Raw genomic sequence first — 24,952 nt, forward strand, 5'->3', positions numbered from 1 at the left:
TATGTAAATTTTATTCCCAAAGGACACAATCTGTAAGTAAGTAGGGTTGTATTGATCTCTACCGGCTTCCCAAGTGGCTCAGTGGTAAAGAATCTGCCTGCAATGCAGGGGTTCGATCCCTGGGCTGGGAAGATCCTCTGGAGAAGGAAATGGCAACCCACTCCAGTATCCTTGCCATGCACGGAGGAGCCTGGCGGGTTACAGCCCATGGGGTCTGAACAAGTCAGACAGGACTTAGTGACTAGGCAACAACGCTGAACTCCAGGAAGGAAAATGCAGGGAGAAGTGCAGGGCGGGGGTGGCGAGGAGCAGTGCACTGATGTCTGCAACTTTGAAATGATTCCAAACGAGTTGAGTTGATGGATGGAAAGGGGGATGGGCAGATATGTAAGAAAGCAAGAAGAGTAAAATATTCGTTGAGTACAAGGCAATTCACTGAAACATTCTTTCGACGTGGCGGTGGGGGGCTCATCAGAGGACTCGCCCTGGGTGGACACACATGCTCCTGCTATAAGCGCTGTTCTCTAAAGCCCGTGCTCCAAGAGGCTGGATAAAAGCAGGGCATCCGGGAGTGGAGAACGCAGAGAACTAGAGAGGAACACTGGCAGCATCACTGGGAGGACTCATGTTGAAGCTGAAGCGCCAATCCTTTGGCCACCTGATGCGAAGAGCTGACTCATTTGAAAAGACCCTGATACCGGGACAGATTGAGGACAGGAGAAGGGGACGACAGAGGATGAGATGGCTGGATGGCATCACCGACTCAATGGACATGAGTTTGAGTGAACCGAGGGAGTTGGGGATGGACAGGGAGGCCTGGCGTGCTGCAGTCCGTGGGGTCGCAGAGTCTGACACGCCTGAGTGACTGAACTGAACTAGCAGGATCAGGTCTTCTGGTGGCAGGTGGACAGGCACCTGGAAGTGTTTGTGTCTTAATTCTCTGCTCCTGGCAGGATCGGTCGGGGGGCCCTGAGCCCGGGGCCACTCTCAGGAGGCGAGGAAATTCTCGTCCATTGGAAGATGCCCATGCATCTTTTCCTCCCGGGTCCGCCTTCACCCCCGCAGGCCAGGGCCGGTGATTCCGGAGGGGCCGAGAGGGGCCGGGAGCGCGGGTCGGGGCGAGACGCGTCTGGAGGGGACTGAGCGCCCCCTGCCGGCCCCGGAGGGCCCGCGCGGGCCGGTGAGGCTGCCCCCGCCTCCAGCTCCCCTCTCGGGTCCGCGTGCGGAGGGGCAGCCCCGGCGCCCCCGCCGCGGGACCGGATTCTGCAGGTGGGCGCCGGCGCTGCGGCGGCTCCGCGCGGTGGGGGCGGAGGACCGGGGGGTCGGCCCCGCGGCTCACCTGTCGCAGCGCGGAGTGCGCGGGCCGGCCGGGCGGGGCGCGCCGAGGACCCGGAGGGCGGTCTGGCCGGAGGGGGCACTGCTCGGGAGGCGGGACGCGCGCGCGGCGCCAGCGCCCCCGCACAGCGGGCTCGCGGGGCGGGGTCCGGGAGGTTCGCGGGCGCGCCTGTGGCCGGTCGGCCTCGGGTGGGGATGGCGCTCCCTGAGCCGAGCCCTGTCGGGTCTCTCGAGCCCGCCGAGGCGGCCAAGCCCGGGCCGGGGAGCTGGAACTCTCCCGGGTCATTGCCTCGCGGCCGCGCGCCCCTCCAGACCCCGGTCCTCCGCAGACTCTCCAGGAGCCGGAGCTGGCGCGCGGCGCTCGCTTGCAGCGGGCGGGCCCGACACGTGGGCGCCCCCGGGCAGGGTGTGGAGGCCAAGGGCGCCGGGTGCGGGCACGTGGAGGGGGGCTTCCTGCGGGAAGGGCCCCTAGCCTCCTCGCCCCCTCGCCCCAGCCTCCCTTTCTGGTCTCCTCCTCCAGCCAACCCGGCCGCCGGCTGCCACGCGGCGCGCGGAGGTCGCAGGCGGAGAAGCGCGCTGGGCACGACCGCTGTGTGCGTGCGCCCCCCGGGGACCGGCTCCACCCAGCCCCTGAGCCCCAGCCGCCGGCCCGGTGACCCCAGAGGCCCGAGGCCCCGCGCGACACCGAGGCTGGGGCGCGGCCACACCACGGCCCCAGCGGGGAGGCACTGGCAGCTCCAGCGGACCGAGGCCCCGCGTCCCAGCCGTCGGCGGCGGGAGAAGCGACTGTCGAGGCGCCGGGGACCGCGGGACCCCGCTCCCCGTCAGCCCGCAGACCCCGTCTCTGGGGGCGGGCCCGCGGCTTGCCCTGAGGACGCCCCACGCCCGCCCGCACCCTGAGCGGGGCCGGCGCCAGGGGGCACGGCGGCGCACCCTCGGGCCCCGCAGCAGCGGGCTCGGCCCCGGGAGGGTGGGGCGGCGGCGGACCAAAAAGCGGATTTGAAACCGCGCATCAGGGCGGACGTGGCAGCTAGCGCGGTCCACGCGGCGGCCTCGGGAGCCGCGCGGCCGGAGGCGATGGGCCAGGCGGTGGCCGCGCGGCCCGGGGCGGGCTGAGCGCGCGGCCGCGCCCCTACCTCCCCGGGAGCCCCGGCGACGGTCGGCCCGGGGCCCGGCCATGGCCGGCCGGGGCTGCGGCGGCGGCTGCGGGCCGGGCCGCGCGAACGAGGACAACGCGCGCTTCCTGCTGCTCGGCGCGCTCCTGGCGCTCTACCTGCTGGGCGGCGCCGCCGTCTTCTCGGCGCTGGAGCGGCCGCACGAGCGCCAGGCCCGGCAGCGCTGGGAGGAGCGCCTGGCCGGCTTCGGCCGCCGCCACAACCTGAGCCGCGACGCGCTGCGCGGCTTCCTCCGCCACTTCGAGGAGGCCGCGGCCGCCGGCGTCCGCGTGGACGGCGCGCGCCCGCGCTGGGACTTCCCCGGCGCCTTCTACTTCGTGGGCACCGTCGTGTCCACCATCGGTGAGTGCGCCCGGGGGGCGGCGGGCGGGCCCCGCGCTTCCCAGCCCTGCGTCTCGCCACCCCCGCGCCCGGCCGGGCGGCGCAGGTGGCGCCCGCTGAGGGACCAACAGGCGACAGGCCCTGCTTGCTGTTTGCGGCGAGGTCCGCGGACCAGCTGCGGCAGAGTCAGCTGGAGCTTGTTCTAAACGCAGTCCCAGCCCCTCCCGGACCCCTGGAGCCAGAATCTGCGGGTTCAGAAAATCCCCAGGGGGTGTGAATGATCTTTCATCGGAGACGCTCTGCGATGGGGATGCTCAGTCTAGTTAAGGAGGCTGAGCCTGAGGTCATGGAATATTAAGGAGAACGCTTACAGAGCGGGACTAGGAACCTACATTTATTAAATGAGTTCAGTTCGGTCGCTCAGTCGTCTCCGACTCTTTCCGACCCCATGAACCGCAGCACGCCAGGCCTCCCTATCCATCCCCAACTCCCCGAGTCCACCCAAACCCATGTCCATTGAGTCGGTGATGCCATCCAACCATCTCATCCTCTGTCGTCCCCTTCTCCTCCCGCCTGCAATCTTTCCCAGCATCAGGGTGTTTTCTAGTGAGTCAGTTCTTCGCATGAGGGGCCAGAGTATTGGAGTTTCAGCTTCAGCATCAGTCCTTCCAATGAATATTCAGGACTGATTTCCTTTAGGATGGACTGGTCGGATCTCCTTGCAGTCCAAGGGACTCAATGAAATGAGTTAGTGCCTTGCATAAAGCACTTGTCTGAGGGGGAGACACGTTTTAAGAAGACTGACCATGACTTCCTAAACAAAGAGAAAATAAATATGAGTTTGGAGGTAAGGAGGTGAAAGTGCTAATGAAGATGGAAATGGTTTTCTACCAGGAAGAAGCTGGTTGGGGTCTGCAGAAGGGACCTATGGGCTGAACCAGTTAGTGCTGGCCTGATTGGGGTCTGGAGACGAAAAGTACTTCACACTGGACGAGGAGAGGATTGCTTTCAGGGCGCAGTGAGCTCCCTGATCTGTATGGGGTAGTGGAAAGAGAGCTGGAAGGTCTTCTGGCCGATGGGGTGAGGGAGGGAGCTTTACTGCGAAGCTGGAGCTGAACTAGAGGCAGTTGGGAGCTACTGAGAGTTTCTGAGCGAGAGGCATAAGGCTGCCATCTCTTACGCCTTTATTACCAGCAGAAGGGTAAAGGGTGGGGGCCTTTGCACTCTGAGGGCTTGCTCACCCTTGAATGTAATGAGTGATAAGGGGTTTTGGTGAAGATGCTGCGCAAATTCTGAAGAAAGCAGAGGGCTGGGGTGGAGGAGGGGCTTTGAAAGGCTTCCCAGAAGCGGAGTGGCGCAGGGCTGGCTGCTGGAACCCCGGGAGCGCCAGCAGGGCTGGCAGGGGCCTGGGGGTGCCCTGCTGCAGTGGCCCCAAGCTGCCGGAGAGCTTGTCCAGGAGGCGGGTGGCACGGCGAACTTCCCTGACGCTCCCTCTCCGGGTTGTCTTAGGCAGACATTCTGCCGGGAGAAGACTTTCTGCACTGACTATAACAGATGAGCCTCGGGCCTGGTTAGTCAGGGAAGACTGCCTGGGTTCATCTAGAAGCCCAGGGCCTCAGCCGGTGAGCAGGAGGCCAGGAGGAGAGGACCGGCGTGGTTATGGACCCGTGGGCTCCACCACAAGTCCCTGCGCGCTAAGCCGCCTCAGTCCAGCTGTGCCACCCCCTGGGGCTGCAGCACGCCCGGCTCCTCTGTCCGTGGGAGTCTCCAGGCCAGGACACTGGAGTGGGTTATACAGGAGATGTAAGACATGCAGCTGCGATCCCTGGGTCGGGAGGATCCCCTGGAGGAGGGAATGGCGACCCAGTCCAGTATTCTTGCCTGGAGACTCCCATGGACAGAGCAGCCTGGCAGGCTACAGTCCGTGGGGTCAAGAAGAGTTGGACTCGACTGAGTGACTGACACCCAGTCGGTGGGAGATTTCAGTCCTCCCCACCTCTCCACAAGCCACCCGTTTGAACTTCCCGTGGACACAGAGGTTGGAAGGAGCAGAATCTGTGTGTAGACTGGTGAACCCCAAGGCCAGGGAACCTCAGGCGTCATGGATGGGCGGGCATGTGAACTCACCTGGGGCGGGACAGGAGGAAGCCTGGACTGAGTGTGGAGTCAGGGCTTCCAGCCTGCCTGGGGCCGGGGCCGGTCTAACACTGGAGGCCCGTCCTTCTCTGAATCGTCTGTAGGTGCCCACGTTGGCCTCTGGCACGCTGTAGCTGTTGAGTAAATATTAGTCCTGTCTCCTTCCCATACCCTGTCCCGCAGGCTGCCCCTCTGAAGGGTTCCTGTAAGGGATAATGAGCTCGTATAATTAATTGCTCTTTAAAAAGTACAAAGCACTCTATAAGTATGGGTTCATTTTTGCTCTTTCATTTCTCACGTTTCCTTCGATTGTCTCAGTAACTGCTGATGGAATAGTGGTGCTTGCTCTCCTTCCCTGGGGCACATCACTAAGCGCGCACTGTGGTTGGTAGGTGAGGATGTGATGCAGCTAGCCGCGTAGATTAGTCGCAATTTTAATCAACGTGATTCATTCGGTAAGTGTGATTATCCCTATTTTATAGATGAGGAAACTGAAGCTTCATGTTCTTTGTAAAGAAGAAAAAAACCCTCCGTAATGACATCACCTAAAATTAGCCATTGTTGACATTTTGATACGTCACATTTTTTAACTGAAGTCTGGTTGATTTATAATGCTGTTAGTTTTAGATGTACAGCAAAGTGATTCATTTATACACACGTAATTCCTATTTCTTTCAGATTCTGTCCCCTTATAGGCTATTGCAAGGGATTGATATTGTTTTCTGTGCTGTACAACAGGCCCTTGTTAGTTGGTGCCTTTTCTGTTCTTTTTTCCCCATGGACACACATGTACATACATATTTTTCTAAATTTGTATCATGTCCTATAAACCATTCATATCATGTATTTTAACTGTAGTATTACACGACGGGTTTTTCTTCTAAAAATTAGAGCCACTGTGCTTTACTGTGCAAAGACGTTGAGGTAACGATAACAAGAAGGCTTACAGTGGGATAATCATAAAATGTAAGTAAACTCTAGAACTAGGAAAAAATAACAGAAATATGGAAGGCAACTGGATCTAGGAAATTGCCGGAGGGGAGCTCCGTCTTAGCTCAAGTTCCCTCGGACGTAGACTCTGAGCAAGGAATCTGGGTGCAAGCAGTTTCCTGGCAGACCAAGGGACATGGGGAGGTGAGGGAGGAACCGATACCGGAAAGGGAAGTCCGTCACTGCAGGGCACGCTGTGAGGCAGAGACCAGAGCGGGCAGCGATGCTTGATCCCAGGCTGGAAGCTGTGGGCATCAGCGCAGAGCTCATGAACCAGACTTACCCCAAGTAAGGGAGCTGGGGCATTTATACACCCGCGCCCATCAGAAACTGGTTAAAAGCTGCTTAGAGGATGCGGGGAAGCACAAAAAAGTAATTCCCAGATACTTCTGGCCCGATTTTCCCTGGACAGCCCAAGAGTAGCCTTCTGATAAGATATAGGCACTGGCCATTTGAAAGCAGGCCAATGTGCCCAGAACTGGTTAAAGGAGATCACAGGCGTATGGACTGAGTGTCACAATGACTATTCAAGCTTCAAATGTGGCTGCATGTACTGTGGCCGAGTCATGACCCCCGCTGGAATTCTGATGAGGAGAAAGGAAGCATAAAGCTTTTCCCAGCATGCAGTCCCAGTACGATGCTGAAGCTGAAGCTCCAGTAGTTTGGCCACTTGATGCGAACAGCTGACTCATTGGAAAAGACCCTGATGCTAGGAAAGATTGAGGGCAGGAGGAGAAGGGGATGACAGAGGATGCGATGGCTGGATGGCATCATCAACTCGATGGACATAAGTTTGAGTTTGAGTAAACTCCGGGAGTGATGGACAGGGAGGACTGGCGTCCTGCAGTCTGTGGGGTCACAAAGAGTCGGACACGACTGAGCCACTGGAAAACGGCAACAATCCTCAAAAATGTCTCCCCCTTGGCATCTCACGGGGAACATTGCATAGGACCGTGGACGATGCTCATAAACAGTGTTTTCCTGGAAAATGCAATTGAGGGTTTCATGCAACTGCTGTCTGAGACCTTTAAAAAAAAATTTTTTTTCTGATATGGACCATTTTAAAGTCTTTATTGAATTTGTTACAATACTGCCTCTGTTTTATGTTTGGCTTCTTGGCCCTGAGGCATGTGGGATCTTAACTCCCTGACAAGGGATCCAACCCACATCCCCTGCGTTGGAAGCCGAAGGTCCAACCACTGCACCACCAGGAAAGTCCCTAATTGGTGAGAAGTCTTTGATTTAGAAGTCAGAGCAGTGACTTTTTCTGGAAGTTATAGAGAGGGAAACACTGATCGCAAGTTAGGTATTTGTTTGAAGTTATGCAGAGATCCATAAATACGTATTATGAAGTTGTTAAGCATTTTTTAAAAAAAGGAAAAAAAAAAAAGAAAAAGGGAGAGCAGAGTGAAGGACAGTTTGACAGTTTCTCAAAACTTTAAACACAGAACTTCACATGAAATTCCCCTAAAAGAATTGAAAGCAGAAACTCAAACAGATACAGGAACCCCTCAGAGACATCGTGAGTCCAGCTCCAGACCACCGCAGTAAAGCGACCTTTTGCCTCCCTCGTGCGTGTGAAACTTGTGACCACACTGTGCTGTCGTCTGTTGAGTGTGCAATAGCGTTACGTCTAAAAAAAGTATACACCTTAATTTAAAAATGCCTGGTAGCGAGAAAGTGCTAACCATCACCTGCGCCTTCAGTGAGTCAGTCTTTTTACAGTAGTAACATCAGGGTCTTGGAGAAGGCAGTGGCACCCCACTCCAGTACTCTTGCCTGGCAAATCCCATGGATGGAGGAGCCTGGTGGGCTGCAGTCCATGGGGTCGCTAGGAGTTGGACACGACTGAGCGACTTCACTTTCATGCATTGGAAAAGGAAATGGCAACCCACTCCAGTGTTCTTGCCTGGAGGATCCCAGGGACGGGGGAGCCTGGTGGGCTGCCGTCTATGGGGTCGCACAGAGTCGAACACAACTGAAGCGACTTAGCAGCAGCAACATCAGGGTCTACTGACTACAGCCCACCAGAGCAAACATAACAATAAAGGAAAAGTGTGAAATACCGCAAGAATTATCCAAGTGGAGCATAGAGACGTGAAGTGAGCAAATGCTGCTGGGAAAATGGCATCTGCAGACTTACACAGACCTTCAGGGTGTGAACAGCCCTGCACCGCTAAGCACAATAAAGCGAAGTGCAGGGAGAGAGGTCCGCCTGTATTTGCACACCAGTGTTCACTGTGGCGCTGTCCACAAGCGCCAGAAGGTGGGCCAGCCCGAGTGTCTAGCATCCGATGAATGGATTTTAAATGTGCACGCCTACACTGCAGTGTTACTCGGCTATAAAAAGCAATGAGGTGGTGGTGTTTGCTGCAACTTGGATGGACCTTGGAAACATCCTGAGTGAAATACGCCAGACACAGAAGGACAAATACCATCCCCCTCACGTGAGGTGCCCAGGATAGGCACTTTGCATAGGGGTGGAAAGCAGAATAGACACCACCAGGAGCCGAGGGAAGAAAGGAAGGCTTATTGAATGGAACTTTTGTGGGGGATAATAAAGTTCTGGCTGTAAATAGTGGTGATAGTTATGTAACAGTGTGAATACGTTTAATGCCACTGACTTGTGTACTTATGAACGGATAAAATAACAAATATTCTGTATATTTTACCAATGTGGAAAGTCAGAACAGAATATTAAAACGCATCTCAGGAATGTTGGTTCTGAAAGAGGCTGGTGATCAGCCCTGAAGCGAGAATGAGCTTGAAGAGCAGCTGGAGAAGTAGGCTGAAGTATAACCTGTGAGTGGCCCTCTGTGAGTGTCCTTTCACTCAGGCAGGCATTTGTTAGGCGTTTGTTTCTGTGTTTGCCTGTGTATTTATAACTCAGCTTTTGTCCACAAAGGATATGAGATCATTTGCAAACTGATATGGTCAGGGTCGGCTTAAAGCCTTGGGCTGCTCCATAATCTCTGTTCCGCTCAGTTCAGTCGCTCAGTCGTGTCTGACTCTTTCTGACCCCATGGACTGTAGCACTCCCTGTCCAGCACCAGCTCCTGGAGTTTACCCAGACTCATGTCCATTGAGTTGGTGATGCCATCCAACCATCTCATCTTCTGTCGTCCCCTTCTCCTCTTGCCTTCAATCTTTCCCAGCATCAGGGTCTTTTCCAATGAGTCAGTTCTTCACATCAGGTGGCCAAAGTATTGGAGTTTCAGCTTCAACATCAGTCGTCCCAGCGAATATTCAGGACTGAGTTCCTTTAGGATGGACTGGTTGGATCTCCTTGCAGTCCAAGGGACTCTCAATAGCTTAACAGGATAAGAGATTACGTCTTACCGCCCCAGAGCCCATTGTGGGCCAGGGGCCTCCCTGGGAAAGTTGTCTGCTGGGTTGGCCTGGTGTTCCAGGCTTCTTTTAGCTTCTGGCTGGTCTTCATCATCTGATGCCTCCAGGACTGCTCGGGAAGGGACAGGAAGGGCTGAGGAGTGAGGCACCAGCAATGAAACGGCCACTGCCTGGTGGGGACAGGTCACCTCCGTGCGTGTTTCATTGACCACATTGAGGACCTGGAGAACCACCCCTCTCCCGTGAGCCCAGAGTGGGTACAGCTCAGTCTTGGTGAACACACAGACGCCTACCACATGCGTGTGCACGGTGTGCTAGGAATGGGTGCGAGTGGATTTAAGGCTGGGAGGGGCGAGGAGACATGAGCGGGGTAGAACAGTTAAGCCACAGATTGTTGGTACACGGAGAGATGTGTCGGGAGGGCCTACACGAGTGCCGGAAATGAGCCCCAGAGCTGGCTGTGAGTTTTCCAGTTGTTGAAAGAGGCGAGGGCAGCCATTAGGTGATGCTTTTACTCAGTCTGACTGCTTAGACAACACCCACCTCTTTAAGTGTGAATAACAATGTCTTCTGTAGACTGTCATGAAAAGGACAAGACGATTCGATGAGCGGTCTTCCCCATGGCGTCTCCGCTGTCATCGTGAAAGGGAAGCCTGTGCGCCTGCCTGGACAGCGAGGCGCAGGGCACGGCGCGGGGCACGGCCCGGGGCACGGCGTGGCTCAGTACGAGCCCCTCTTGCCCAGGCGCAGGGCGGCGCAGGGCCTTGCCAGATTCCCAGCGGTGCGTTCTGCACGGGCCGTTCCTGAGCGTCGCCGTCCATAAGAACGCCCACGCGGGGACGGTGGCGCTGTTTCAGCGCAGGTTTAGGGCCCGCTTTCAGAGCTCCTGGTGCCCTTTGAGAAACTTCCTGGGTGGCTCTCAGTCGGCAGTGCGCGGAGTGCACTTAGGCATGTGAGATAGGAGTTGGGCTAGGGTTCGAAAGGAAGACCACCCTGGAGGATTCGAAGTTAGGGATCTCCCTGGTGGCTCAGACGGTAAAGTCGGTGCTACGGTGGAGAGACCTGGGTTCGATCCTGCTTTGGGTCGGTCCCCTGGAGAAGGAGATGGCACCCACTCCAGTGCTCTTGCCTGGAAAATCCCACGGATGGAGGAGCCTGGCAGGCTGCAGTCCATGGGGTCGCAAAGAGTCGGACATGACTGAGTGTCTTCACTTCACTTTCACTTGGAAGATTCTTGCTATTCGAAGAGTGGTCCCAGAATCAGCAGGACCAACATCACCTTGGACCTTGCTAGGAATGCAGAGTCTCAGGCCTGCCCCAGACCAGCTGAGTTAGAACCTACTGGGTGGTCACGTGTGTAAATGCAACTAAATTTATACTCCTCTGTCTGACTTATTTCACTAAGTACAAAGTTCTCAGAGTTCAACCATGGGGCAGCACGCATCACAATTTTGTTCCTTTTTATGGCTGAATAGTATTCCATCGCATGCGGGAACATTTTGCGTATCCTTTCCTCTGTTCATAGACACCTGGGTTGGTTCTTCCTTTTGGTAAATCGTAACCATGTTAAATTTTGAGAACTCGGGAGTCTGGAAGGCTGCTGACAAGGTGGGCCCCTCCCTGAGCGTCAGGACTTAGACCAGCTGCTGGAGGGGCTGGAATGGAGAGGAGGTGGGACGTGTGCCAGCTGGTGGTCGGGAGGCGAGGAGCAGTCGTCTGGAGCAGCTCTGGGGATGCGGGCTGGGCCGGCCCTGGGCTGAGAGTGTGGCTGTGGCTTGTGTGGGTCTGGGACGCCCAGCCCCACCTCAGTGGGAGGCCACTCAGAGTGGGTGACCAGAGTAATTGCTTTACTTGTGTTGATTTCTGCCGCACAGCAAGGCCCACCAGTCATAATTATGCATATATCTTCTCCCTCTCAAGCCTCCCTCGGTAACCCCCCATCCCAAGCCTCTAGGTCGATGACCAGATTTTCAACAACAGTTTCACTCATTATAACTACACAGAGATCATTATACTGACGCCTCTGTTGGTCCTGGATGTGGCTCAGTGAGCGCCTGTGTAATGTATTCTAGAGGGGCTTGCCAAGTGGTTCAGTGGTAAAGAATCGCTTGCTGACGCAGGAGATGAGGGTTCAATCCCTGGGTCAGAAAGAGTTCCTAGAGGAGGATATGGCAGCCTACTCCAGTGTCCTTTCCTGGAGAAAATCCCATGGACAGAGGAGCCTGGCAGACTACAGTCCACCGGGTCGCACAGAGTCGGACACGACTGAGCAAGTAACACTCATTTTCCATATAACCATTATAGCGTGAGCAGATTGTTGTACCAACAGGTAAAAGTTAATCTCATCATGGTTAGAATTTCTTTGATCTGTATTAAAGTTTATTAATTTAAAAAAATATGTATTTATTTGGCCGCCCTGGGTCTCAGTTGCAACATGCAGGGTCTCCGGTCTTCCTTGCTGCCTGTGGGATCCAGTTCAGGCCCAGGCCCCTGCACTGAGAGCGGGGTCTTAGCCCTGGACTGCCAGGGGGTCTCATCTTCAGCAGTTTGTGCCGGACATTTGATCACCAAGAAGGTGACTCTGACACGGTCACTGCCTCCTTGCACGCCCCCTAATCTCTAAGACGAGTTGAAGGCAGTTACATTTTCCTGACTCCTCTGATTCTAATCACTGCACATAGGTGTTGTCGTCCATCACTTCAGTTCAGTTCAGTTCAGTTCAGTCGCTCAGTCGTGTCTGACTCTTTGCGACCCCATGAATCGCAGCACGCCAGGCCTCCTTGTCCATCACCAACTCCCGGAGTTCACTCAGACTCGCGTCCATCGAGTCTGTGATGCCACCCAGCCATCTCATCCTCGGTCGTCCCCTTCTCCTCCTGCCCCCAATCCCTCCCAGCATCAGAGCCTTTTCCAATGAGTCAACTCTTTGCATGAGGTGGCCAAAGTACTGGAGTTTCAGCTTCAGCATCATTCCTTCCAAAGAAATCCCAGGGCTGATCTCCTTCAGAATGGACTGGTTGCATCTCCTTGCAGTCCAACGGACTCTCAAGAGTCTTCTCCAACACCACAGTTCAAAAGCATCAATTCTTCGGCACTCAGCCTTTTTCACAGTCCAACTCTCACATCCATACATGACTACTGGAAAAACCATAGCCTTGACTAGAGAGACCTTAGTCAGTAAAGTAATGTCTCTGCTTTTGAATATGCTATCTAGATTGGTCATAACTTTCCTTCCAAGGAGTAAGCGTCTTTTAATTTCATGGCTGCAGTCACCATCTGCAGTGATTTTGGAGCCCAAAAAAATAAAGTCTGACACTGTTTCCACTGTTTCACCATCTATTTCCCATGAAGTGATGGGACCGGATGCCATGATCTTCCTTTTCTGAATGTTGAGCTTTAAGCCAACTTTTTCACTCTCCTCTTTCACTTTCATCAAGAGGCTTTTTAGTTCCTCTTCATCATCCACAGGGCTCTGCTGTTATTTTCCTCCCCTTTCTTTTTACAGTATTTCCTGTTCACTTTCCCAAGGATTTTATGTGTTTAATTAATGTAGAATAGTTTCTTTAGCCATCCTTAAGTTGTTGGATTTGAGGGTTAAATGCGATTTTTATTTTTCAGTCTTGTGTTTAATAAAAATTATGAAATTGAGTGCTTACCATAGGTTATACCCAGTACACCTCGTTACATATGTTAATTCTTGGGACAACCCCATGAGGGTAAGTGCTGTATTCTCAGGTTGCAGACCAGGATCTGAGCCTCAGAGAGCCTCCAGGCAGTGTCTGCAGCCCCCGTGGACGTGGTGCGGGCTGTCCCTTTAGAACCTGCGCTTTGGCCCACCACTTCTTTGCCGTTTCCTCCTTTGGGGTCCTTGTGGGAAGAATTGCCTGTTAAAGAAGTCACAACCCCTTTTTTCAGTGTGATGGCCCTTAGGTGACCTGGGGTCATAGAAGAACACAGCGATGATCTGTTTAGCAGACTCTCAGGATGGTAAAAGGTTTCGGTGGAATTCTCCAGGCAAGAATTCTAGAGTGCGTTGCCATTCCCTTCTGCGGGGGGATCTTTCTGATCCAGGGATCGAACTTGCATCTCCCACATCGCAGGCAGAATCTTTACCGTCTGGGCCACCAGTTAGCCCCACCCTCCTTTATTTTTTCTGCCTACCTCCCAGGAGTTCCTTTAAACAGAGCCTGTACCTTTGATTGGAACGTTTGATCATCCTCAAAGTCGCAGCCTTCTTCCCATCATGCAACTAATGTGCCTAGAATCTGGCTGCCCCCAGAATTCTACTCTCCAGTTTGGACATAGTTGATCCCATAAGCCACTTCCTGACTCTGCCTCTCTGCCTGTGAGCAGAGTATTGGCACCAAAGCTGTCTGTGCCTTGGGTCTTCCCTAGTATTAATCATCTGATGAATCAGATTGACCTTAGAGACCAATAATGGTCTTAGAGACCAACCATGCAAGTGGTTTTCAGACTATGTTCTAAGAATCCTGGGATTCTCCATGGTATCTAAGGGCTGTCTTGCGAGCCCAAGGGTACACATCGAGTTCTTATCTCGGCTGTAAGTATTTACTTACATGTGTTAAAAATATTTCTCCTATTCTGCCGCCTTTCTTACGACTCTTTCGGAATGTAGGGAAGACTTTTGAACACTCAAATACACTCATGTTTCATGATGAGAACTGCCGGGCTGGAGGAAGCACAGGCTGGAATCAAGATTGCCGGGAGAAACATCAGTAACCTCAGAGATGCAGGCGACACCACCCTTATGGCAGAAAGCGAAGAGGAACTAAAGAGCCTCTTGATGAAAGTGAAAGAGGAGAGTGAAAAAGTTGGCTTAAAGCTCAACATTCAGAAAACGAAGATCATGGCATCTGGTCCCATCACTTCATGGGAAATAGATGGGAAACAGTGGAAACAGTGACAGACTTTTATTTCCTTGGGTTCCAGAATCACTGCAGATGGTGACTGCCCTAAGAAGTTAAAAGACGCTTACTCCTTGGAAGGAAAGCCACGACAAACCCAGACAGTGTATTAAAAAGCAGAGGCATCACCTTGCCAACAAATGTCCATCTAGTCAAAGCTCTGGTTTTTCCAGTAGTCGGGTATGGATGTGAGAGTTGGATCATAAAGAAGGCTGGGTGCCAAAAAAATTGATGCTTTTGAACTGTGGAGTTGGAGAAGACTCTTGAGAGTCCCTTGGATTGCAAGGAGATCCAACCAGTCCATCCTAAAGGAAATCAACCCTGACTATTCATTGGAAGGACTGATGCTGAAGCTGAAACTCCAGTACTTTGGCCACCTCATGCGAAGAGCCAATTCATTAGAAAAGACCCTGATGCTGGGAAAGATTGAGGGCAGGAGGAGAAGGGGACGACAGAGGATGAGATGGTTGGATGGCATCACCGACTCGATGGACATGAGTCTGAGTGAACTCCGGGAGTTGGTGATGGACAGGGAGGCCTTCGGAGAAGGCAGTGGTAACCCACTCCAGTGCTCTTCCCTGTTTCCAGGCAAGAAATCCCATGGACGGAGGAGCCTGGTGGGCTGCAGTCCATGAGGTCGCTAAGAGTCGGACATGACTGAGCAACTTCACTTTCACACGTTTGAGAAAGAAATGGCAACCCACTCCAGTGTTCTTGCCTGGAGAATCCCAGGGATGGCGGAGCATGGCGGGCTGCCGTCTATGGGGCCGCACAGAGTCGGACACGATTGAAGCGACTTAGGAGCAGCAGCAGCAGCAGCAGGGAGGCCTGGCGTGCTGCACTCCATGGGGTCACAGAACAACAAATACACTCATTTTGACTGACATTTTTTTCCTACATTTTTTCACAAATGTGAGTCCTCTCCATGGTTGAGATAAATATTCTCACCCATTCTCTGTTTAGTTCTAACTCATCACAACGTTATTCAAAAGGGCTTTTTTTTAAAGTGTTTTTGTATGGTTGGCTATGTAATTACGCTTCGTTTCTAAAAGTGTCACATAATGATTTGAGAAAGAGCATTTTCCAGAGTTCTCTTTTTTTTCACTTGACTGTTTCTGTACATCCTGGTATCTATATATATCTCAGCTGGGTTTTTTTATGTTACAGAATTTTAGAGCAGGAGGGGACATAATCCCCACCCTCTGAACATAGTAAAAAAAATATATACAACATTGTATGTCTGAGGACATATACATTCAGTGTTGTTGACTTCATCACTTGAGTAGCTTTAAATTCTGTTAATACTTTTGTTTATCTCTCAATGCTTTATGTGCTAACATCTATTTTTAAACTGTTGCCTCAGCGCACCAGGATACCCTGTCCTTTACCTGGAGCTCGCTCAAACTCATGTCCATCGAGTCGGTGATGCCATCCAACCATCTCGTCCTCTGTCGTCCCCTTCTCCTCCTGCCCTCAATCCCTCCCAGCATCAGGGTCTTTTCCAATGAGTCAGCTCTTCGCATGAGGTGGCCAAAGTATTGGAGTTTCAGCTTTAGCATCAGTCCTTCCAATGAACACCCAGGACTGATCTCCTTTAGGATGGACTGGTTGGATCTCCTTGCAGTCCAAGGGACTCTCAAGAGTCTTCTCCAACACCACAGTTCAAAAGCATCAGTTCTTTGGCACTCAGACTTCTTTTTGGTCCAACTCTCACATCCACACATGACCACTGGAAAAATCATAGCCTTGACTAGACGGATCTTTGTCAACAATGTGATGTCTTTGCTTTTTAATGCGCTATCTAGGTTTATCATAGCTTTCCTTCCAAGGACCAAGTGTCTTTTAAATGGTCACATCTGATTAAATTCCTGCATTTAATCTTAGCAGAGACTTGCTCACTTTTAGATCATCTCTCTAGTTGTGATTTTGAAAGTAAGCCACTTAATTTTTTAATTTCCCATTTTTGATTGAAGTATAGTTGATTTACAATGTTGTAATTTCTGGCACAGCAAAGCAGTTCAGGGTTACATATATATCTTCTTTTCCATCTTGTTTTCTGTTACAGTTCATTACATACTCACTGTCGACAGTTTAAAGTATTTCTCTAGGGGACGAGGCACGTTTAACATCTGGTCTCATTTGTTTCATCGTTTTCTCTGTCCCTTATTTTCTGCTCACTTTTCAATTCTGTGCCTTCTCTTGCAGTAGACTGGGCATCCTTTTTGTCATCTTAAGTGCAATCAGAATAAAATCTCACCTAAATTGTCTGGGGATAAAAAAGCAATTTCCGCCTTCATTTTTCATGCTTTTCTGTAAACTGAGGCTTCTTTCTGTGAACGATAAAGTCTTGCATCTTTGGTTCCAGCCCCGTTTTGTCTAACCCCCTTGTCTCTCCAGCTCCCTGATGCATCTTGTTCTCTAGAACAGAAAATAAGCTCTTTAAATTACGTTTTTGCACCTTTGACCCTGCCTTGAACCACCACACCTGGTAGCTGATGACGGCACATCAGCTCCCTTTCCCCCTCTCTCTAGGGATTTCTAGCACTTTTCTTTATTTGCACTTCCTTCGTTTCAGTTCTTTCTTTTCATGCCTCCAGACCTTTGGGCTTTGATCAATAATCTGCTTATTACCACTGCATTTTCTCAAGCCTTGCTTCCGCTTTCAAACAGAAAGTCGAGGCCGGATGATTAGCCTCCGAGTGGCCGCTGTTGCCTGCAGGACTGTTTGTTTGTCTCAGATACTAAAAAGGAAAGAAAATGACGAATACAGTATCAGCCACGGTTTGTGTCAGAGCAGAAAACCCCAGGAAGAGTGGCCTGGAGAATAGTCCACGAGGCCACCAGAGTCCCGGCGCCGTCTGTCTGTCCTGCTCAGGCAGGCTTAGACGGCAGACGAGTCAGTCCCTGGCAGAGGGTTTGCCTGGAAGCCTCCGCTTCTGTCTACATCTCCTCGGCCAGAATCACGTCAGATTGCCCAGGCGCCATCTGCACAGAGGCTGGTCGCTAACATGAGCACAGTTAAGGTCCCTTGGTGAGGACAGTGTTGTGCCGCAGCAACACTGTGTGCGAAGCCAAGTGTTTTCTTGGAGTTTGTTCAGACGGTCCTGGGGGGCGGGGGTGGGGTGTGGCTCTTCAGTCTTGAGGTTACTCTCCAGTCGGATATTCCATTTTCTTTTTTGGTCCATCAGCTACTCTTGCTTTGGTTTCACCCATTTGCTTAATTTCATAGTTTAGGTGTGAGTCTCCATTTATCTTCCAGCTCATTAATTCTTTTCTCCACTGTCTGATAACTGTCTTTAACAATGTTTTCAGAAGATGTTTATTAAGGACCCGCTGTTAAGCGCTGGTCTAAGTGGTGCCGGCTCTTCTTTGCTGTTCTCCCGCTGTCTTTATTATCATCATAGTTCTTCACTTATAATTCCTTTTCCAAACATCCTCAGGGCTTAACTTAGTTTATGGTTGGAAGTTTGCACCTCTGACCCCTTTCGTTCATTTCACTGCACCCCACCCCCTGCCTCTGGCAGCTTCTCTGTATTACGAGTTCCGGTGCTGGGTTTTGTTTTGTTTTAGAGATTCTGTATATAAATGACATCGTACAGCATTTGCCTGTCACTCTCGGTCCATCCAGGTCGTCACGATGGCAGCATTGCCTGCCTTCCTTCTTCTTTTTTTTTTTTTTTTGGCCACATCATGTGTCAAACGGGATCTTAGTTCCCTGAGCAGGGATCAAACCTGTGACCTGTGCAGTTAAGCGTGGCATCTTAACCAGTGAACGGCCAAGGACGTCCTCCTTTTTAAAACATGGGTGACTAATATTCCATCAGGCATTCCATGACTTCTTTATCCGTTTACCCGCTGACGGACCCTTAGGCTGTCCCCAAGTCCCGGCTATTGTAAGTAACGTACAGGGGACGTGCGATTGCGGGCATCGTTTCAAGGTAATGACTTAATTCCTTTCGTTTCCTTTTTCAAGTTAATGTCTCGTTTGTTTTCTGGATGAGTGGAACTGCTGGATCATATGGTGGTTCCGGTTTAATCTTTCGGGGAGCTTCCATGCTGCTTCCCACGGAGGCTGCACCAGTCGGCATCCGCTCTGACGGCGCTCCAGGGCCCGCTGTGCCCCTCATCCTTAACTTCATATCTCTTCTCTTCCTGATAACAGCCGTTCTTACAGGTGTGAGGCAACACCTTGCAGTTTTGGTGTGCATCTCACGGATGGCGGGGAATGTTGAGCGCCCGTGTCTTCTCGGGGGAAGCGTCTGGCCGAACCTCTTTCCTCTCGGCGTAGCTCTCAGTCATGCTGCTCATCCGTGGGTCCCTCCTTCCTCCAGTTTCCTGCTGTTTCCTATAAGCCGCTTCCATTCCTGGTGGAATCTTGAGGTCTTTCTTTGGGACTTAAAATTTGAAAACTGAATTTATGCTACAGTTAGCATTTTCCTTACTTAAAAAAAAAAAAAATGTGGATTGCTGCCCCGGGTCTTCATCGCTGCCTGTGAGGTTTTTCAGCATCAGTCCTTCCAATGAATATTCAGGGTTGATTTCCTTTAGGATGGGCTGGTTTCTTCTCCTTGCAGCCCAAGGGACTCTCAAGAGTCTTCTCCAACACCACAGTTCAAAAGCATCAGTTCTTCGGCGCTCAAACTTTAGGCTTAGTTTGTTTTATTTAACAACCTGTGGCTGAAAATCAACACCTGTAAAAAAAAAAGATGTATTCGAAGGCATCTTGGCCACACAGACTTACCGGTGTCCTGTGGGATGAAGGATGAGGACCATCCATCTGGGAGCCGATAGCTTAAAACAGCAACTGTCACTGCCGCTTCAGCTAATTAAGACAAACTTCCTGGAGGATACGGAGTCCAGGGGCTGCCTGGGAAGAGCTGATGACCTACTTATTCTCTCAACAGTTCTTTGCCTTAGGGAAAGTAAGGTTCAGAGAGAGTTAGTAAATTAAATTTCCCAAGTACACACGGCTGGTAAGGGAGTATATCACCTTCAAGTTACAAGACCCAGAAAGCAGTGGTTAAAGCATACAGGATTTTAGTCCAGCCCGGAAAAGAGGTCTGCGCTGCGTGTAGACACTTCAGGGGCTAGTGTGGCGGCAGCATGATGTCAGCAGGAGTCAGGCCTCCTCAGCCCTGTTGTCCTAAGGGGTTGCTCTGGTCCTCGGGGCTCAGCACCTCCTCAGCCCTGTTATCCTAAGGGGTTGCTCGGTCCTCGGGGCTCAGCACCTCCTCAGCCCTGTTATCCTAAGGGGTTGCTCGGTCCTCGGGGCTCAGCACCTCCTCAGCCCTGTTGTCCTAAGGGGTTGCTCGGTCCTCGGGGCTCAGCACCTCCTCAGCCCTGTTGTCCTAAGGGGTTGCTCGGTCCTCGGGGCTCAGCACCTCCTCAGCCCTGTTGTCCTAAGGGGTTGCTCGGTCCTCGGGGCTCAGCACCTCCTCAGCCCTGTTGTCCTAAGGGGTTGCTCTGGTCCTCGGGGCTCAGCACCTCCTCAGCCCTGTTGTCCTAAGGGGTTGCTCGGTCCTCGGGGCTCAGCATGGCTGCTGGAGCTCTGGCCATCGCATCCCCAGCGTGAGTTGTTGTTCAGTTTGGCTCAGTTGTGTACAACTCCTTGGGACCCCGTGGACCGCAGCACGCCAGGCCTCCCTGTCCATCACCAACTCCCGGAGTTTGCTCAAACTCACATCCGTTGAGTCAGTGATGCCATCCAACCATCTCATCCTCTGCCGCCCCCTTCTCCTCCTGCCCCCAATCTTTCCCAGCATCAGAGTCTTTTCCAGTGAGTCGGCTCTTCACATCAGGTGATCAAAGTATTGGAGCTTCAGCTTCAAGATCAGACCTTCCAGTGAATATTCAGGGTTGATTTCCTGTAGGAGGGACTGGTCTGCTAAGTAACAGCAGGAGAAGAAAAGGGAAGCTTGGTTTGTGTCCTTTCCCTCTCGAGGACGTGTCTCAGGTCATTTTCTTAAAGAAGCAAACTCTGGCTAAAGGTTTGGGTCGAAGCGATCTATCAGGGAGGTGCGCCCAGAAGAGCCTCGCAGGAGGGTGAGCGCTGTGAGGATGGGTGGGGGGAGCCCAGCAGGAAGCTATCTTCTGGAGCACAAGTCACACCTCGGGTCCCACCCGAGGCGAAGTGGCCGGCTGCGGGATGCGCACAGCTGTCACTCACTGGCTGTGGCTGGAGTGGAAGAGACCAGGCACCTTCCTGTACATGTGAAAAACCACATTTGAAAGGGCCAGGTGCCCTTTTGTTGAGGGGTTGCTCTGTGCCTTGTAGGATGCTGAGCAGGGTCTCTGGACCAAAGACAAAATTTTGAAGCCCCTGTTTGTTTGCCCCCCTGTACACCTCACCCGCAACCTCGCACCTCAGCTTTGGCTTGAACTGTTAGCGGTGGGGTGGCTCTGTTATTTTTTAATTGATGATCTTGATTTCGGCGCTGAGCCTCAGTCGCTGCATGGCCTTTAGCTGGGTGGCCAGGGTCTGGCCTCAGCCGTGGAGCGGGCCTCCCAGTCGAGGCGGCTTCCTGTCCCAAGGCGTGGGTCCCAGGGCCCGGGCCCCAGTCACGGGGAATGGTCTCAGCTGCTTCTTGAAACGTGGGATCTTTCCAAACCAGGGATGGAGCTTGTGTTCCCTGCATTGGCAACTGGGTCCTTAACCACCAGACACCGGAGAAGTTCCTCTTCTCTTCTTTTGAGAAATATCTTTCGCATTGAAAAATTCCTAAAGTAATGGATGCATATTTGAATAGATTTTCAAGTCATTGCAAAGTGTTTAAACAAAACACTGAAAAATCAGTTTCCCTTCACTTCCCCATCCTACTCCACCGAGGTAACCGTGGGCTTTTTGTTCACACTCACTGGTGGTTCTTTTTTTTTGGTAATAGGTTTATTGAGCTATAATTCTTATGCCACAAAAATCAGATATTTAAAGTGTACGATTCACTGGTTTTCAGTGTATTCACAGAGTTCTGCAACCATCAACACAATCCGTTTTACGCTTCATCGTCCCCCAGAGAAACCCCACACCCGTTATCCTCACCCTCTCCTTCCCTCCAGCCCTCAGCAACCACCAGTCCACTGTCTGTCCCCGTAGACTTGCTTATTCTGGACCCGTTTAAGTGGGATCACAGAGTACTTTATGGCGCTTAGCCTTTTGTGCCTGGTTTCTTTCAGTTCAGTCGCTCAGTCCTGTCCAACTCTCTGCGACCCCATGGACTGCAGCACGCCGGGCCTCCCTGTCCATCCCCAACTCCCAGAGCTACTCAAACTCATGTCCATCGAGTCAGTGATGCCATCCAACCATCTCATCCTCTGTCGTCCCCTTCTCCTCCTGCCTTCAGTCTTTCCCAGCATTAGAGTCTTGTCCAATCAGTCAGCTCTTCATATCAGGTGGCCAAAGTATTGGAGCTTCAGCTTCAACATCAGTCCTTCTAATGAACACCCAGGACTGGTCTCCTTTAGGATGGACTGGTTGGATCTTCTTGCAGTCCAAGGGACTCTCAAGAGTCTTCTCCAACACCACAGTTCAAAAGCATCAATTCTTTGGCTCTCAGCCTTCTTCACAGTCCAACTCTCACATCCACACATGACCACTGGAAAAACCATAGCCCTGACTAGACAGACTTGGTTTCTTTGGCCCGGTGATGTTTTCAAGTCATCCATATTATAATGTATATGAATGCTTCACTCCTTTTTATTGCCAAGTAATATTCTGTTATATGGCTATACCATGTTTTATCTGTTATTTCATCAGCTGATAGATGTTTGGGTTGTGTTAATTTTTTAGCTATTATGAATAATTCTGTATAATGATGAATAAGTGTACAAGTTTTTGTGCAGACATAGTGTTTTTACTTATCTTGGGTAGGTTTGGAATTTCTGGGTCATATAGAAACTCTTTTCTCAACCTTTGGAAGAACTGTTAGACTCTTCCCAAGTAGCTGCATCATTTTACATCCCCACCAACAGTGCATGAGGGCTCCTCTTTCTTCACATCCTTGCCAGGACACTTAATAACCCATCTCTGTGGTTACATTCATCTTGTGGATATGAAGCGGTGTCCTGTTGCATCTTGGATGTGCATTTCCCTAATAACAGGTGATGCTGAGCATATTTTCATGCGTTTTTTAGTCACTGATATACCTTCTTGAAAGAAATGTCTATTCAGATCCTTTGCCGTTTTTAGATTGGGTTATTTGGGATTTTTTATTATTGTTGAATCATAAGTGTTCTTTATATATTATAGATTTCCCTTATCAGATATGTAGTTTGCAATGTTCCCTCCCCTTCCGCGGGCTGTCATTTTGCTTTCCCCACGGTGTCCTCTGAAGCACAAGCGCTTCCCCCTGGGATGAAGTCTCATTAAATGCTGTGCCGTTGTTCATGCTTTCAGCGTCATATCCGAGGAACTGTCACCTAATCCAGCGCCACGGAGACCTGCACCCGTGTTTTCTTCTGAGAGTTTCTAGTTCTGCTCTTACAGTAAGGTTGTAGGTCTACTTTGAACCCATTTTTGTAAACGTTATGAGACAAGGGTCCAGCTTAGGTCTTTTCCATGCAGTATCCAGTCCCAGCAGCATTTGTTGAAAAGTCTCCCTCATCGAATAGTTTTGACTCCCTCGTCAAAAATCAGTTGACCACAAACGTGAGGGTTGATTTCTGAACTCTCAGTTCTATTCCGTTGATCTCCATGCAAGTACCACACTGCCGAGACCACTGTAACTCTGTGGTTAATTGTGAAATCAGGAAGTATGAATCCTCCAGGGTGGTTTTCTTCTTCAGAATTGTGTTGGCTATTATGGGTGCCTTGAAGTTTCCTGTGCATTTTAAGATCAGCTTGTCACTTTCTGCAAAGAAGGCTTGTGTTGGCTCTGTAATCAACTAGGGGAATATAGTGATTTTTAAAATATTGTGTGTTATAATCCATGGGGTGTCTTTTCGCTTTTTTGGATCCTTTAATCTCTTTCAGTAATGTTCCGTTGTTTTCAAGTATCACTACAAGGAGGCTATAGATTTGGATGGGAAGAGAATTCCGCCTTTCTGTTCGCTGACCCCTGACCGGGCAACCTCTAGCATTTCCTTCAGTAGAGAGGATAGAGCACCGCTCAGAGGCAGAACAAGTGGCCCCTGTCCCTTTGTCACCAGCAGAGGCCACAGGTGGGCTCTTCTCACCTAAGAGTGTGGCACACGCCCGCGTGTCAGCCCCTCATCATGCTGCAGATTAGGGTCGTTGTTAGGCCTGTTCTTGTTATCTAATGATACAGTAAAATTGTTCAAATACTGTATCATGGGACGCCCTGATGGCTCAGCGGGTAAAGAATCTGCCTACAACACAGGAGACACAGGAGACGCGGGTTAGATCCCCTGGAATAGGAAACAGCAACCCGCTTGCCTAGAAAATTCCATGGACAGAGGCCCCTGGAGGGCTACAGTCCGTTGCACCGCTAAGAGTCGGACACCGCTGAGCATGCGGCCCGGTAGTGAGCCAGCGTCTGCGGCCCGGTTTCGTAACTTTAATGCCATAGCTTTTGTAATCTTATGCACTTTATTTCACTCATTAAAAAAAAAGAAAATCTGAGACAGTGGAGACCGGCAGGCTTCCCCAGACTGCTGAAAGCTCCTGTCGCAGAAACAGGAATTGAGAACCCCGCTGAGGTCAGGCGGACTTGGAATGAAGAGCAAAGGGGAAGTGGTCGTTTTATCACTGCTCCTTGGGTGCCTGGCAAGAGCTTTAGTCCACTCGCAGCTGCTTGAAAACTGGCCTGAAGCACTCTTATTGCTCCATCGCTGCACAGTCTCAGCTTTTCCTGATGATTCAGAAGACACCTCAGGCTGTTGCGGTCCCCGGAGGATCACCGCGGCGCAGCCGCCCGGAGCCGCGGGGAGGCAGCGCCCAGTGCAGAGAGCGCGCCCTGCCCTTCCGGCCTCGGCTGGCGGCGCCCCGCGTCTCCGCCCTCCCGCTTCTGCGCGCTCCTATAGCACTTCTGTTCGTGGGGTTCTCATGAGGATGAGACGGTTGGATGGCATCACCGACTCGATGGGCATGCGTTTGAGCAAACTGGGGGAGTTGGGGGTGGACAGGGAGGCCTGGCGTGCTGCAGTCCATGGGGTCACAGAGAGTCGGACACGACTGAGCGACGGAACTGGACTAAACTGAACTAATGGGGTTCTCACGGCAAGAATACTGGAGGCGTTTGCCATTCCCTCCCCCAGAGGACCGGGGTTTGTCAGAACTCTCCACTTCTTGGGCGGCCCTCACTGCACGCCTCCTAGCTTCATCGGGTTATGTGAGCCCCTTTTGCCCCGGCAAGGCTGCGACTCAATGGACACGAGTTTGAGCAAACTCCAGGAGACGGTGAGGAACGGGGAGGCCTGGCGCGCTGCAGCCCGTGGGCTGTAGACTTGCACACGACTCAGCGAGTGAACAACTACTTCTTCACGGTTGTTTACCAGTTGGTAAAGAATCCGCCTGCGATGCCTGAGATCCAGGTTCCCTCCCTGGGCCGGGAAGATCCGCTGGAGAAGGAAATGGCAACCCACTCCAGTGTTCTTGCCTGGGAAATCCCATGGACGGAGGAGCCTTGTGGGCTACAGTCCATGAGGTCTCAAGAGTCGGACACAACTGGGCGGCTAAACCGCCACCACCACCACTTATAGTTCAGTGTTTAAACTAGAAGTTGCAGCTGTGGCCAGAGGTGCCATGCTTTGCTTGGCCCACAGATGGAG

The 24,952-nt window shown here is 51.9% G+C and overlaps 1 protein-coding gene across 1 annotated transcript in view; it reads left to right on the forward strand.

Annotated features, from left to right (window-relative positions):
* The first annotated feature begins 2,330 nt into the window (after nt 1–2,330).
* KCNK13 (potassium two pore domain channel subfamily K member 13) overlaps nt 2,331–24,952 on the forward strand; it is a 111,912-nt gene continuing 89,290 nt past the window's right edge. The window contains exon 1 of the mRNA XM_027972122.3: nt 2,331–2,852. Within this exon, the coding sequence (XP_027827923.2) occupies nt 2,513–2,852 (340 nt within the window). The 5' untranslated portion in view covers nt 2,331–2,512. The remainder of the gene's footprint in view (nt 2,853–24,952) is intronic.

The sequence above is a fragment of the Ovis aries genome, chromosome 7, assembly GCF_016772045.2.
Source record: "Ovis aries strain OAR_USU_Benz2616 breed Rambouillet chromosome 7, ARS-UI_Ramb_v3.0, whole genome shotgun sequence".
NCBI classification, from domain to species: domain Eukaryota; kingdom Metazoa; phylum Chordata; class Mammalia; order Artiodactyla; family Bovidae; genus Ovis; species Ovis aries.